Raw genomic sequence first — 18,141 nt, 5'->3', positions numbered from 1 at the left:
ACTCTGGAACATCAATGTCAAGCCCTCATGTTAGTGGTATTGCAGCTCTAATAAAAAAGATACGCCCTGATTGGTCAACAGTTGCTATTCAATCGTCTTTAATGACTACAGGTACGATTTGTAATACTTTCTATGTCCGTAGCATTTGCTACAAGGGAAGAATTTGAGTAAATCAAGAAAAATATAAAAATGGCTAAAAAAAAGTTTGATTTGTGGGAAAGTGAAACAAATATGTGGATGAGAGGAAAAAGATGAATGACATGTTTATAAAATGCATGTTAGTTGTTGTTGTTGGTTAAATATGTTGGCTTATTTGACCAGGTGAAGATATTTTGATAAACCAGTTGTTTAAGCTAGCTATTATGGATATTTGTTTTGCTAAAATTATTTTTAGTTGTTGGTTATTTTTTAATAAAAGTAGGCTAAAGGACAAAAATCAATGAAAAGCTACAAAGAGCAGCTCTTTGGTTTTGGCATAAAAACTAACTATTCTGCCAGCTTGACAGTCATTAACCAATTACTTTTATTGGTTGTTTGACCGACAAAAAATCAAAAGCTAACTATAAAGCCAACAAAAAGCCAATTGTTCAATACCTATCACGTTCAGTTTTGGGTCCCAGTGCAAAAAATAATTAAAAATGGCACCTAAAAGATTAAGGTGTAACAAATAATATATGTTATACTACTTTAGTTTTTTATTGTTCATATTTTTACTTCTTCATAAAAAAGCACTAATAACTAATATTATTTAGTAGAAAATGTAAATTAAATTTAATTCAAGATAATATCAACCTTATAAGTGAAAAAAACTCAATTTTCTGATATAGTTTTACTTTTATAATTAATCATCTTATATAATAATTGTAACTCAATTTTCTCCGATACTATTTTTTTTCTTTAATTCTTTGTTCTTAATGTACTCAATTTTCTTTTTTCTTTAATTCTTTGTTGTTAAAAATTTCAACAATTTGAAACAAAAATTCGGTTAACTGATTTAATTCAAAACTTTTAAAATTTTTCATACATTATCAATTTGAATTATGGACTCTAATTTAGTTCTTGTTCTCTTGCCACCCACAAATTATATGTGTTATTTATTATAATAATTCATTAATATCTAATATGGAAACTTGTGAAAATCACCGCCAAAATATAATACGGAAGGCAGCAAGTAGGGGTGTTCAAAGTAGGACACCGGATTGACCCGGATCCAAAAATCCGGATATCCGGATTTTCGGATAGTGAAAATAACTATCTGTTTCCGGTCCAAAAAAATGGATACCCGAAATCGGAATACCTTGTTTAATCTGGATCGGATACCAGATATCCAGTTTATAATTTTTTTATTATTATTTTCTTAAAATAATTTTACATTTTTTTCCACATAAATATTTAAGTTCACTTCACGTTCTTTATTTAATCAAACTTATTTTTTAAATCATTTTGGAAATATGATTGCATTTTCAAAAGTCTAAATTAATTAACAATAAGTTACTTACACAACTTAGTTATAATTAAGAATTGTACATCTAAGTAAAGTTAACAACCAACAAAAAAAAAATTATGAAAATTTTTTATATATATTTAAAAAATAAAAAATAAAAAATAATAGAATAAGTATAAAACCGGATTTTCGAATACCCGATATTCTCAAAACGATGACCCGGATCTGGATCCGATATCTGGTTTAAAAACTAGATACCGGCCGGTTTGAACTATATAGTTTTCAAAAACCAGATAATTTATCTGATTCTTAAAACCAGATATTTTATCCGGTTTTTAAAATCGGATATTGGTATTCCGATTTGGATAATTCGGATTGAAAATTTTTGAACACCCCTAGCAGCAGGTACTTCGATCGAAGCGTTCAATATCTCGCCCGAAATCATGCTAAATGACTTGAAATATTATCAAATCACTCTCAAACCTCTTCTTATCCATGCAATATCTTTGTGAGCTACGAAAATAATGTCGAACTATGTAGTTATGAATCAATGAAGCTCGGTAGACATGGTTGAGGAAAGATGGCTCGTAACTTTCTTGAATACACTTGAATGTCAATCATTAGGGCATGAAAAGACATACAATAACAAATGAACTCAAATTACATATCATGATTGCATTGAACCTCAAAACGCTAACTACAGCTCTCGATAAACCACAAAGAAGGCAGAATAAGTGTAAAATACTAAACTTAACTCCCAAAAAAACATCAAAATACCCTTTCTTGTTCTTCAAACTAGAAACTAAATTAAACAATTACAAATGATTTGAACTAAACAATGATAAAAATTAGAACTTAATTACCAAAATAAAAAATTAACCATGAATAACACAATATTTTAACTTTTCTTTACAATAATACATACGTTTTAATCACCATGAATATTATGAGCTAAGCTTATGATACCGCCAAGAATCCAAATAGGTATAGACAACCTACTATAGTAGGTAATTTTATCCAAAAAACATAAATTGAAAAATTGAAAAAAAAAGGAGTCCCCTTCTCCCACCACTTTCCTTACATCAGCCACCTTTCCTTTCCCTTACGCTGACAACCACCCCCATACCTCCCACTCTCACAATGACTCCCACCCTCCCCCCACCATGCGTAGAGCTTAAACTCTAGCTCCGTACAACCATCTCTTAACGTGGACATACCTTTCAGTTTATTATATTTGGCTTAAAAGGCATTTCAAAGGCTTACTTTTTAAGAAACTGCTCTTTAAAGTGTTTTTGTATCTTTTTGAATAAATAAACAATATAAAGTAAAATACGTAAGTGCGCGTAGACAAAAGTAATAAAACACGATAATTTTATTATCGACATTCAGCTACATATAGCGCACTCTCCATCTATGGGTTCTTTGCTAATTCTTAGGATTCAATTTCTTTTATTAATGAAACCTATACCACTAAGAAGATCTTACTATCTTTTCACACCACGTTCTTTGCCTGAAAAAGGTTCTACAAATTTCCTTATAATAAAAGATAAATATCAAACTCTCAAAAAAGAAATACTGAATACTTTACATTGTATTCTAACGTTGATGCTTTAAAAATAAAAACTAGCTCTCTAAAACATTAAGAACAATTACAATTGTTGAGAGTTAATAACTTGCGAAGTAAATGACCATAGCCAGCTCGTCACCACCCTTTTCCAACGTCTCTTTTTAGAAATAAGTGCGGAGAGACGGCCAGGCATCATAGTCCAATTCGTCACCATTTGTCCAAATTTTTGGGCAACGCCCCTTTCCCGTAGCCAGCTCGTCGCCCTGGTCCACGTGACATTTTTGAAATTTTGCGGCATTAAAAAAATGACACAAGTGTCTACTAAAAGATTTGAACTGATTACCTATAGATTAAGAGGCAAGTGCACAACCAACTGTGCTATTCAAATTTCTTAATTATTAGTGGATTTTAATTGTACTTAAAATGTGTTCAACTGTACAAAAAAACTCAATTAAATACTACAACTAATAATATACTAAATATTAATCAATATTATATTAATACAACTAATAATCACCAATACAACTATATGTATACTAATATAATTAATAATATACTTATGCTATACTTGTACAATTAATTAATAATACACTAATACGATATATTAATACTACACAAAATACGACTTTACAACTAGTAATATTGTAACGGGAGCGGCAATCTCGATATATAATTAACATATAATAATAATGTTTAATACAAAAATATTGCGAAAGTCTCAAAATGTCGAACTGTTAAAAAACTTTAAATCATAAAAACTGAAACTGTGTAAAACAAAAGTAAAATATTACATCTGATAAGAAATATTGCTTGCTCAAAATGAAAAAAATACATCATCATCAAGTCTTCAATAATGATCCAAAAAGAAGCAAAGTTGTCGATAAATATTAATTGTTGCAGCTTGGATCGGAACCTGAACTAAATCCAGCAAAATGCTGCCATCCATGATACGGATGACAGCCGATTGAATCGGTCAACGCTTAACGTCGAGCACAACTTCCTATCCAACTCAAAATACAGAAATTATACGCTACATTTACAAAATAATAATTTAAGTATGAACTTATAATTAATTGACACCACTGTATACTTTTACTATATTCTTTTTCTGTTCCATACTTTTAAGTCATTAAGATACCATTCTCGATCCTGACAGAAGTACGTTACTGCCACTTATACAATTCGGTAATCTTAACACTTAAGTAAGTTCATTTGGTTAATACTCATAACCGTACCATGAATAAGAGCATCAACACTAATCAAATTTATCACTGATCAACAAGCACATCAATATGACACCTGATATATGTAAGGGTCTTGTTAGGTAAGGACCGTAGTCCTAAACCCTAACTGTGGTGGGAGTCGTCACCCCTCCAATACAATTATGCTCGAGTTCTACAGGATAGGTAGCTAACCCCTTGTGTTACATCGCATATTACGTGCAGGCCTACACGGGCCCCGGGATTTTACATGCCGGTCCATGGTTCGACATTACCTTACTATCAGGTTCATTCAGTAAATATTCATCACACAAGTACATCACATTTTTATTACTACATGACTTTGACTTTGACCTTGATCAACTTAGGTAGCCTCTTTTATTTAATAAGATTTTTAATCATAACGTAAAATTAGCCTTTATGCCTTTATACATTTATTATTAAATTTTTACATATTAAATTTTATTTATAACTTTATTTTTAACATTCTAATTAAAATTCAAGTTAAAATTGCATCATTTGGATAAATTTTCAAAACTACAAGTTCACCAAAAATCAATATTTCAAGTTTAGAAAATGAAGTAAACTTATTAGGTTTGGAAAAATCAACATCATAGTTATAAAACAAATAAAATTTATAATTTCACAAAAATCAATATTTCTAGTTTTAAAACAAGTCAAACTTATAATTTTCACAAAAGTCAATATTTCTAATTATAAAACAAGTAAAACTCGTAATTTCACAAAATCAATATTTCACACATAGTTTGAGCGACAAGTATACTAAAAATACTTTTACATCATTTTACATAAATTTTGGTCAAATAGTTAGCAAATAAAATATATTGTACTAAATATTGATTAAAAGTTACTTTTATTATTGTCACTTAAATAGTTGTAATAATTTAAAATAGTAAATCAAACTCTCTTTTTTTATTATATGATAGTGGTCGAATGGCCTATGAGTGTTTTGGGCCCTTTTCACATAAAAATATCGACTTAATTTAATTTACATACTAAATCGTAGATTTAAATAATTAACATAACTACTTATAAAAATAAAAAATTTATGCAATAACTTAGATATTTAGTATAACCTTAAGGATAAACTTATATCTCAAAATAAAGTATAATAACAATATTCTTCATATAACCATACTTAATAAAAACTAAGTTCATAAAATAAAAAACTACCTTATAAAATAATTTGAAGGCTAACATAAACATATTAATAAAGTTCTAACATAAAAATTCTTAAATATAATAACATTCCTAATGTAACATATAACTCATAAACATACTAGCACTAGTTTATAACATGAATCATACTTAATATAACTAGAATATAATTTTGCACTCAACTTCCTAAACTTGTTCATAGATTATTAAATTAACATACTAAAAAATACTTTTAGCATACACATATTTAATTTAATCTTGATCATAATTTCATTAAACTAACATCCTAATAAAACATATCATCATATTTCATACTTTGCATATTATAAAGTAAATATACTGTAAAATTCCACAAAAAGAGTAGGATAACTTTTGTAAGTGATTTAGAGTGTGTAAGTGAATGTGTAAGAGTTGGAGTGTGTAAGTGAATGTGTAAGAGTTCAAGTGTGTAGGTGAATGTGTAAAGAGTTTGGAGTGTAGAAGAAGGTTAGATTGTGTAAGGAAATTGTGATAGCTTGTGTAAGTGATGAACATCATGAGTTACTTTAGAAAGGATTTTGGTTCATCAAATTTTTGTTCTATTATGTACAAGTGAATATATTTTAAAATAATATAAATACTACTCATTTTTATGTACAAAATAATTAAATCAAAATTAAGGTCAAAATAATAAGTAGTAATGTTAGTTTAAGGAAGAAAGGTTAAACGTAACATTTTATAAAACCACTGATATATAATAATAAAATTTTACCTTTCGTACTATAAAATAATTGAATAATATTTTAGTGCTTATAAAAATATTTTAAAAAAAATAATATTTTAAAGTTTTATATTTGAAAGAAATTACAAAATTAGAAAAGGTTTAAGAATTAAAGATGGTTTGAAATAAATAACCAAAAAATTAGAAATTTGAGTTGAAAATTCGAAATAATTAAGCAATACTCTTCTAATAATAATAATAATAAAAGTAATAATAAAAACACAGCAGCGATTTGCCTCTTTTCTCTCTCTACCGACCTCGGGTTCGCCTAGCCATGGGTGAACCTGGCAGAACACGAGGCCCTAGCAGGCCAAGTAAGACAAAGGTGAAGCAGCAGTCACCGGCGGTGGCTAAGTACAGCACCCAACCGGAAAAATCAGCCTCAAACTATGCTGTGATGCTGGATACAATTGTCAATCCTAAAATGATGAACAGTGTTTCAAATGGCGATACATCAGCCGTGAATCAACTCAGTACGGGGGGGAAGATGACGGAACAGGGCCCCTTAAAACGGTGTCCGTGCACAGTTGGGTTCATTTGGATATGAAGGATTCTGTTCCAGCCCGGAAATAGAAATACGGCCATTACCGTTCTTAGGAAAATAACGGGTATGGTGGGAAACGTTATCAAAGTGGACAATGCCATGCGCCAGAAAACTAGGCTAAGGTTTGCCCGGGTCCTAGTTGAAATGAATACCAATGATGACTTCCTAGATGAAATCCACGTCACCAATGTTAGAGATGAGTTGGTTACTCAACAAGTAGTTTATGAATGGAAGCCTATTCTATGCAACAAATGTAAAAAGATGGGTCATAATGAACAGGAATGCAGGAGTGGCGAAGGGCCCTTGAAGGCCCCGAAGAATGACACTAGACCGCGTAAAGACAAGGAGGGATTCCAAAAGTTGGTCAGGAAACAGTATGTAGTGAAACAAAAGCCTGCTACAAAGGAAAAGGAGGGGGTCACGATATCAAGCAATCCTAGGATCAGCAAATCTCCACCCAGAGTGAGGAGCCCTAGAGAAACGCAACACCACGGGGTCATAACACCTAACCCCTTTGATGTCCTCGTGCCAAAATCAGAGGATATTATAGGGGAAGAAAGCCTGTTCCAAAAACTTCCTATTAAAGCGCTGGGGGGCTTACCCCATCGATGACACCTCCATTTGAAACACTGTTCATCATTTTAGGGTTAACAATTGTATCCAGCATCGCAGCTTCGTTTGAGGCTGATTTTTCCGGTTGGGTGCTATACTTAGCCGCCGCCGGTGTCTGCTGCTTCACCTCTCTCTTCCTTGGCCTGCCAGGGTCTCGTGCTCTGACAGGTTCACCCATGGCTAGGTGAACCCAAGGTCGGTAGAGAGAGAAGAGAGGGAAACCGCTGCTGTGTTATTATTATTATTATTATTATTATTATTAGAGTAATAATATTATATACTTAGTCATATTACTATATAGTTAGTTTTATTAGAGTAGTATTAATATATTATTAATCGTATTAGTATATTATTTGTTGTACAGTTGTGTAAGTTTAGTATTATTATATCGTATTAGTGTATTATTAGTTGTATAGTCGTATTAGTGTAGTATTATCATTTTATCAATCATATTAGTATATTATTACTCATTCAAGTGTAGTATTAGTATATTATTAATTGTATTAATATATTATTAATCGTATTAGTGTATTAAAATATCATATTAGTGAATTATTATTCGTATTAGTATAGTACTTGTATATTATTAATTGTATTAGTATATTATTAATTATAAAGTTGTATCAGTGTAGTATTTTGTTTTTGACCAATTATTAGTGTACTATTAATGTATCATAATAGTGTATTAATAGTCGTATTATTATAGTATTAACATATTGTATATTAATTATATTAGTATATCATTAGTTGTCAAGTCGTATTTAGTGTAGCATTAATATATCGTATTAGTGTTTTATTAATCGTACAAGTGTAGTATTAGTATATTATTAATTGTATTAGTATATAATTAGTCGTGTTAGGTTATTATTAGTCGTATTAATGTAGTATTAATATATCGTATTTGTGTATTTATTAGTCGTATTAATATAGTATTCATATATTTTGTGTTGTAAAGTCGTATTTAGTATAATATTAATATATCGTATTAGTGTATTTTTAATCTTACAAGTGTAGTATTAGTATATATTATTAATTGTATTAGTATGTGATCAGTCATACTAGGTTAGTATTAGTCGTATTAGTATAGTATTAGTATATTATTAACTGTATTATTATATTTTTAGTTGTAAAGTCGTATTTAAGGTAGTAATTATATATCGTTTTAGTGTATTATTAATCGTACAAGTGTAGTATTAATATATCGTATTAGTGTATTATTAGTCTCATTAAAATAGTATTAGTATATTATTAATCGATTTAGTATATTTTTAACAGACTCAAAATTTTTAATCTTAATCTTCTGCTTAATTATTTCGAATTTTCAATTCAAATTTATAAGCCTTTGGTTATCTATTTCAAATCATCTTTAATTTCTAATTCTTTTCCAATTTTGTAATTTCTTTCAAATATCAAACTTTAAAATATTATTTTGTTTAAAATCTTTTTATAAGCACTAAAATATTATTTTATTATTTTATAGCATGAAAAGTAAAATTTTATCATTATATTCGCGGTTTTATAAAATGTTACGTTTAACCTTTATTCCTTAAACTAACATTACTACTTATTATTTTAACCTTATAATTTTGATTTAATTATTTTGTACATAAAAATAAGTCGTATTTTTATTATTAACATTAAGTATAGTTTAAGCAAAATTTTCTAAGCAAACTACATATTTTCATGATCAAATTTACCCATTATTTTAAAGTATATTCACTTGTACATACTAGAACAAAAATTTGATGAACCAAAATCTTTTCTATAGTAACCCATGATGTTCATCACTTACACAAACTATCATAATTTCCTTACACAAGCTAACCTTCTTCTACACTCCAACTCTTACACATTCACTTACACACTCCAACTCTTACACATTCACTTACACACTCTAAATCACTTACACAAGTTAACCTTTTTCTATACTTTTAACACTCTTTTTCATACAATCTAATGAACTACAAAGTTTTCCAAACCCATTATAAATACCACCCCTCCACCCCCCTCCTTAGCCATGAGATCACTTACACCACCATCCTCAAATCTTTCTAACATTGTTTCTTATATTTTCACTTCATTAAAATCTTACAACATTAATGCCTTTATTAGTAGTTGAAGAAATTCAAAAACCTGGAGCTTAGAACACTCTTTATTTAGCATAAATCATCATCATTATGGAACATTATTGGGTTATTACTTTAGGTACTTAATGTTCATTATTTTTGGAGTTTAGATTTAATTGTTTTGGAAGCTTAGAAGATCATCATTATTTTGGGATTTTGGATTAATTATCTTTGGAGCATTAATATCTATCTTGGAGGGTCTTATTTCTTATTATTTCCTAAGTAGTACTTAGTACTAATCCTTGGTGTTGGTATGGTATAACTTTTTACCCTACTCTTTTTGTGGAATTTTACATTATATTTACTTTATAATATGCAAAGTATGAAATATGTTGATATGTTTTATTAGGAAGTTAGTTTAATGAAATTATGATCAAGATTAAATTAAGTATGTGTATGCTAAAAGTATTTTTTAGTATGTTAATTTAATAATCTATGAACAAGTTTAGGAAGTTGAGTGCAAAATTATATTCTAGTGATATTAAGTATGATTCATGTTATAAACCAGTGCTAGAATGTTTATGAGTTATGTGTTACATTAGGAATGTTACTATATTTAAGAATTTTTATGTTGGAACTTTATTAATATGTTTATGTTGGCCTTTAAATTATTTTATAATGTAGTAAGTTATTTTATGAACTTTTTTTTAACTAAGTATGGTTATATGAAGAATATTGTTGTTATACTTTATTTTGAGATTTAAGTTTATCCTTAAGGTTATACTAAATTTCTAAGTTATTGCGTAAAGTTTTTATTTTGTAAGTGGTTATGTTAAATATTTAAATCTACGATTTAGTATGATAAATTAAATTAAGTTGTTCTTTTTATGTGAAAAGGGCCCAAAACACTCATAGGCCATTCGACCACTATCATATAATAAAAAAACGAGAGTTTGATTTACTATTTTAAATTAATACAACTATTTTGTGATAATAATAAAATAACAATTTAAAAAGATATTTTTGAGAAATTTTTGTAAGTTATTAAATATTGAAGTGTTTTTCTTGAATATATGAGATTTTATAATAAAAGTAACTTTTAATCAATATTTATTACAATATATTTTATTTGCTAACTATTTGACCAAAATTTATGTAAAATGATGTAAAAGTATTTTTAGTATACTTGCCGCTCAAACTATGTGTGAAATATTGATTTTGTGAAATTACAAGTTTTACTTGTTTTATAATTAGAAATATTGACTTTTGTGAAAATTATAAGTTTGAATTGTTTTAAAACTAGAAATATTGATTTTTGTGATAACTATGATGTTGATTTTTGCAAACCTAAAAGTTTACTTAATTTTCTAAACTTGAAATATTGATTTTTGGTGAACTTGTAGAATTTTGAAAATTTATCCAAATGATACAATTTTAACTTGAATTTTAATTAGAATATTTAATTTTTTTGAAGAGAATAAAGTTTTATTTATTGTAAAGTTGGAAATGTTGATTTTAGAAACTTCTTTAAAGAGAAATAGATTTTAGTCGCTTCTTGTGGAGAATATTAATTTTGAGACTATTAATAGAATATTAAGTTATTTGTGTGAATTTAGTGAACAATTAAAAATAAAGTTATAACTAAAATTTAATGTGTAAAAATTTAATAATAAATGTATAAAGACATAAAGGCTAATTTTAAGTTATGATTAAAAATCTTATTAAATAAAAGAGGCTACCTAAGTTGATCAAGGTCAAAGTCAAAGTCATGTAGTAATAAAAATGTGATGTACTTGTGTGATGAATATTGACTGAATGAACCTGATAGTAAGGTAATGTCGGACCATGGACCGGCATGTAAAATCTCGGGGCCCGTGTAGGCCTGCACGTAATATGCGGTGTAAGACAAAGGATTAGCTACCTATCTTGTAGAGCTCGAACATAATAGTATTGGAGGGGTGATGACTCCCACCACAGTTAGGGTTTAGGACTACAGTCCTCACCTAACCAGACCCTTACATATATCAGGTGTCATATTGATGTACTTGTTGATCAGTGATAAATTTGATTAGTGTTGATGCGCTTATTCATGGTACGGTTATGAGTATTAACCAAATGAACTTACTTAAGTGTTAAGATTACCGAATTGTATAAGTGGCAGTAACGTACTTCTGTCAGGAACGAGAATGGTATCTTAATGACTTAAAAGTATGGAATAGATAAAGAATATAGTAAAAGTATACGGTGGTTTCAATTAATTATAAGTTCGTACTTAAATTATTATTTTGTAAATTTAGCGTATAATTTCTGTATTTTAAGCTGAATAGGAAGTTATGCTCGACGTTAAGCGTTGACCGACTCCATCGGCTGTCATCCGTATCATGGATGGCAGCATTTTGCAGGATTTAGTTCAGGTTCCGATCCAGGCCGCAACAATTAATATTTATCGACAACTTAGCTGCTTTTTGTATCATTACTGATGAATTGATGATGATGTATTTATTCATTTTGAGCAAGCAATATTTCTTATTATATGTAATATTTTACTTTTGTTTTAAATAGTTTCAGTTTTTATGATTTAAAGTTTTTTAACAGTTCGAAATTTTGAGACTTCCACAATATTTTTGTATTAAATATTATTATTATATGTTAATTATGTATCGAGATTGCCGCTCCCATTACAATATTACTAGTTGTGAAGTCGTATTTTGTGTAGTATTAATGTATCGTATTAGTGTATTATTAATTAATTGTATAAGTGTAGTATAAGTATATTATTAATTGTATTAGTATATATGTAATTGTATTGGTGATTATTAGTTATATTAATATAGTATTAATTAATATATTATTAATCATATTAGTATTTTATTAGTTTTAGTATTTAATTGAGTTTTTTTGTACAGTTGAACACATTTTAAGTACAATTAAAATCCACTAATAATAAAGAAATTTGAATAGCACAGCTAGTTGTGCACTTGCCTCTTAATCTATAGGTAATCGGTTCAAATCTTTTAGTAGACACTTGTGTCATTTTTTTTAATGCCGCAAAATTTCAAAAATGTCATGTGGACCAGGGCGACGAGCTAGCTACAAGATAAGCCCGTCGCCCACGCAAAAAAAAAAAGTCAAAAAAAACATGTTAATTCTGGGCGACAAGCTGGCTACTGGAATGGGGCATTGCCCAAAAATTCTGACAAATGGTGACGAGTTGGACTATGACGCCTGGTCGTCTCTCCGCACTTATTTCTAAAAAGAGACGTTGGAAAAAGGTGGTGACGAGCCGGCTATGGGCATTTACTTCGCAAGTTATTAACTCTCAACAATTGTAATTGTTCTTAATGTTTTAGAGAGCTAGTTTTTATTTTTAAAGCCTCAATGTTAGAATACTATGTAAAGTATTCAATATTTCGTTTTTGAGAGTTTGAGATTTATCTTTTATTATAAGGAAATTTGTAGACCGTTTTTCAGGCGAAAAACGTGGTGTGAAAAGATAGTAAGATCTTCTTAGTGGTGTAGGTTCCATCAATAAAAGAGATTGAATCCTAAGAGTTGGCAAAGAACCCATAAATGGAGAGTACGCTATATGTAGCTGAACGTCGATAATAAAATTATCGTGTTTTATTACTTTTGTCTACGCGCACTTACATTAACGTATTTTACTTTATATTGTTTATTTATTTAAAAAGATACAAAAACATGTTAAAGAGCAGTTTTTGAAAAAGTAAGCCTTTGAAACGCCTTTTAAGCCAAATATAATAAACCGAAAGGTGTCCACGTTTAGAGATGGTTGTACGGAGCTAGAGTTTGAGCTCTACGCATGGTGGGGTGGGGTGGGAGTCATTGTGAGAGGGGGAGGTATGGGGGTGGTTGTCAGCATAGGGGAAAGGAAAGGTGGCTGATGTAAGGGAAATGGAGGGAGAGGGGGACTGCTTTTTTTTTTTCTTCAATTTTTCAATTTATGTTTTTTGGATCAAATTACCTACTACAGTAGGTTGTCTATACCTATTTGGATTCTTGAAGGTATCACAAGCTTAGCTCATAATATTCATGGTGATTAAAACGTATGTATTATTGTAAAGAAAAGTTAAAATATTCCCGGTAAATTTTTTTTTTGTTGTAATTAAGTTCTAATTTTTATCATTGTTTAGTGCAAATCATTTGTAATTGTTTAATTTAGTTTCTACTTTGAAAAACAAGAAAGGGTATTTTGATGTTCTTTTGGGAGTTAAGTGTAGTATTTTACACTTATTGTGCATTCTTTGTGGTTTATCGAGGGTTGTAGTTAGCGTTTTGAGGTTCAATACAGTCATGATTTAGTAATTTGAGTTCTTTTGTTATTGTATGTCTTTTCATGCCTTAATGATTGACATTCAAGAAAGTTACGAGACAATTTGGTCCTCAACCATGTCTATCGAGCTTCATTGATTCATAACTACATAGTTCGACATTATTTTCGTAGCTCACAAAGATCTTTCATGGATAATCAGAGGTTTGAGAGTGACTTGATAATATTTCAAGTCATGTAGCATGATTTCGGGCGAGATAATGACGGCTTCAGTCGAAGTACCTACTGCTAGGGGTGTTCAAAATTATTCGATCCGAATTATCCAAATCAGAATATCCGATATCCGATTTTAAAAACCGGATAAAATATATGGTTTTAAGAATCGGATAAATTATCCTGTTTTTGAAAACCGTATAGTTCAAACCGGCCGGTATCCGGTTTTTAAACCAGAGACCGGATCCCGATCCGGGTCATCGTTTTGGAAAAATCGGGTATCCGAATATCTGGTTTTGTACTTATTCTATTATTTTTTATTTTTTATTTTTAAAATATATATAAAAAATTTTCATAAATTTTTTTTGTTGGTTGTTAAATTTACTAATATGTACAATTCTTAATTATAACTAAGTTGTGTAAGTAACTTATTGTTAATTAATTTAGACTTTTGAAAATCCAATCATATTTCCAAAATGATTTAAAAAAGAAGTTTGATTAAATAAAGAAAGTGAAGTGAAGTTAAATATTTATGTGGAAAAAAATGTAAAATTGTTTTAAAAAAATTATAAACTGGATATCCGGTATCCGATCCAGATTAAACAAGATATTCGGATTTCGGGTATCCTTTTTTTGGACCGGAAACAGATAGTTATTTTCACTATCCGAAAAAACCGGGTATCCGGATTTTCGGATCCGGGTCAATCCGGTATCCTATTTTGAACACCCCTTGATGAGAAATCAGCCATAATAGGAGCAGACTTTATGCCTAATGAAGTTATTGCTTCACCAAAGGATACAATTGGTGTCCTAATAACATAATTAAAATTATTAAAAAATTATAATAAAAGTAGCTATGAATACAGGTTTATGAGTACCACTTTTAAGTAAGTTCATAGGTGATCAAAGAACTTACCTGGTAGAGTTGATGTAAGAAAAAAGAGTTTTACCATCATTGTAGCTAATCAAAGCAGCAGAGATGGCACAGGGTGCATTTTGGAAAATTTCAGATCCTACTTTGTCGTCCTTAACAAAGATAAGTCCAATACCTCCAGCTTTTTAAATACTAATACTTGTTATAGTTTGAACGTCAGCTGTTACATTATAACCACATACTACTATCTTTCCGACCACTTTGTTGGTATCTAAAGATCCATTTTGACAATGTAACCTGATTTATACATGTTAATTAATTTAATTTATATTGGAAAAGGCCATCCATTTAATTGGTTACAATTTTAGCAATTTGACCAACTCACATGTCATTGATATTAGCTCCAGAAACGCGTGCTTCTATACCAGTTATCAATGGATAAAACGTTTTTGAATCAAGAACATGTAAATCAAAGTATCATGATGCCTGCATAGTATTAGAATACATACATTTATTCATTAATTAACTTATAATAATAATAATAATAATAATAATAATAATAATAATAATAATAATAATAATAATAATAATAATAATAATAATTATTATTATTATTATTATTATTATTATTATTATAATTATTACTATTATTATTATTATTATTATTATTATTATTATTATTATTATTATTATTATTATTATTATTATTATTATTATTATTATTATTATTATTATTATTGATTTATATTACCTTAATTGTTATATTGTTCCCAAGTTAGAGATTAGAAAAGAACTCTCTATCAATTGTGCTGGCAGCAACTGTTAATACCCATGGGTAGACGTTCAAAACAGTCCCAAGAGCAGGTCCTGTGTTCCCAGCTGATGCAATTGTAAGGATACCATTTTTCATAGCATGAAAACTACCAACAACAAATGAATCCAGAAACCCTGGTTCTAACCTAACCGTAGAAAGATTGATATTTTCAACATTATCATCAATGGCAGCTTCAAAAGCAGCTATAACATCCATGTCACTAGCAGTTCCTGACCTATGAACCTTGTAAGCAACAAGTCGTGCTTTGGGTGCTAGTCCCATAGAAGTTCCATTTGCTAGCCCATTCAAGCTTGCATCGCTAACAAAACTCCCTCCTGCTGTTGATAGAGTGTGACTACCATGACCTTCCGTATCTCTAGGGCTTAGTGTATCGTTGAGCGTCATATTGTATAACATGGCTTCTTCCAACAAACCTTTGTAGAAGTATCGTGCCCGTATACGCTTTCTGATGAACATACATAAATTATACTTCAACCAATAATACATACCTATATATTCATTTAATATCAGTAAATTTAAATATTATCATACTACCTAGCTACGTTTAATTACAAGGTAGGGATAGGAAAGGGGTTCGTTAGAATTGAACCCATGGTCTACTCTTATCTGGGAAAGACCAACTGAGACAAGACTCAATTATCTAATTATCAATTATTCCAAAATTAAAATTGAAGAATACATTACAAATTATATATTTATCTATTACACTTGAACATTGGATCATGCTCATTCGCACAAACTCCTTTGAACTTTTTTGGAATTGGCCCTAAATTTTCGTCAAAAAAGCTAATACGTTTTGAGTGCACACCTAAACATACATAAATGTATCTAATTGATTAATATGAACCTTAACATTTTCATCGTGACTTGCATAGCCTTTTGTGTAGTTTAAAAAAAATAAAATTATGTAAAGGATAAAAATTCAAATTTGTCAATTCAAAGAGAGGATTAAGATTTTATATTAGTTAAATTTGATTCAATTCATCCTTCTCATTTTATACAATCCCCTCTCGTGTGTGGTTATATACTAAGATAAATTAATATTTATAAAATGAATATATATATTTTTACCAGAATCAATGTTTGCTATAATCATGTTGTCTCCATATGAAGATATATTCCAAATAGAACCTTTGACGTGGAAACCCTCTTCATGCTCTTCATGTAATCCTAAGAAATCAGGCGAATGAGTTGTTGCAAGTTTTACTATTCGACTCTCAGTAATTTATACAACTTCTGGATGCACTTTAAAAATACCTAGAATATTATACTTGGTAAATCAAAGTTACGATGCTTAATTAATACTTCTTCTATATTGGAATAAATTAAAAAAGTTCATACAAGAAGTAGCTAAGCTCATATGATAATAAATTCATTTATAAAGATGGATGATCTTATTAGCAAGCTTGCGAGCCTCCTCTTCTTGTAAAGTCGCCGCAAAACAATTAAAATATTTATTGAATGAGTATACAATCTTTGATGGATCATAATCACTTTTGCGTACATGGATCAATATATAAATATTCATCAAAACAAATAAAATTAAATTAAATTACATTAAATATAATCTTGGAACAATTTTCATTTTACGATCAATTTTGGTACCTTAATGATACGGAACAAAGCAAGGCATGGTGTGAATCAGTAATATCCTCATGACTAGCCGATAAATGAGATCCCATATAAATTATGTAGTTCTACATATATAAATAAATGTCAAATAAATACTAACTTAATTAATTTTAAAGAAAATATTTTACTCACCTTGGGAACAGTAAAAGTAGGTACACTTTGCGTTGACAAAACAATGATGATGAGATGAAAAGATAAACGCATTAAAATTGACATTGTCTAAAATTTATAAATCTATTGTTGCTAGCAATTTTTTGGTTTAAAGCTTTCTGTTCAAATCTTATCTTCAACATTATATATATATATATATATATATATATATATATATATATATATATATATATATATATATATATATATATATATATATATATATATATATATATATTTATACTTGTAACTTTTTGAACTCTTCAAATAATTAATTATGATTCACAAGTATTTTAATTTCTTTCTTTGCCTTATATAATTTCTAAATGAGAAATACTATATTTAGCCAAATAATCTAAATTAACTTATTTCCTATTTTCATGTTGCATAGGTTATTTTTACTTTTCTATCCTCTTGTAAATTTTGGTTTAGACTTATTCATATAGGAATAATCTATATCTTAAATTAAGACTATTTTTAGTGTAATAGGGAAAAAAAGGAGAAGAGGTTATACATTTCATTAGATCCATACATAACCAATTGATGCACGTCTTTCATGTCTATCAATCAATTATTGATCATCTTATTAAAAATAGTACTTTAACAACTAGATTGTTTCTACTTTTTTATAATGATAATTTATATATATATATATATATATATATATATATATATATATATATGTATATATATATATATATGTATATATATATATATATATGTATATATATATATATATATGTATATATATATATAT

At 28.8% G+C, this 18,141-nt stretch overlaps 1 protein-coding gene across 1 annotated transcript; it reads right to left on the bottom strand.

Annotated features, from left to right (window-relative positions):
* Window positions 1-14,594: 14,594 nt before the first annotated feature.
* LOC130826494 (subtilisin-like protease SBT5.4) lies at window positions 14,595-17,450 on the bottom strand. The gene is made up of 6 exons (XM_057692076.1): window positions 17,367-17,450; window positions 17,208-17,299; window positions 15,562-16,047; window positions 15,010-15,064; window positions 14,810-14,919; window positions 14,595-14,703 (listed from the first exon to the last, which is right to left on the bottom strand). The coding sequence occupies exons 1-6, from the start codon at window positions 17,448-17,450 to the stop codon at window positions 14,595-14,597; spliced, it is 936 nt and encodes a 311-aa protein (XP_057548059.1).
* Between the last annotated feature and the right edge of the window lie 691 nt (window positions 17,451-18,141).

The sequence above is a fragment of the Amaranthus tricolor genome, chromosome 11 (genome assembly GCF_026212465.1).
Source record: "Amaranthus tricolor cultivar Red isolate AtriRed21 chromosome 11, ASM2621246v1, whole genome shotgun sequence".
In the NCBI taxonomy this organism is placed as follows: Eukaryota; Viridiplantae; Streptophyta; class Magnoliopsida; order Caryophyllales; family Amaranthaceae; genus Amaranthus; species Amaranthus tricolor.
The sequence above is the reverse complement of the archived record's forward strand: the minus strand, read 5'-3'. Positions and strand labels throughout refer to the sequence as shown.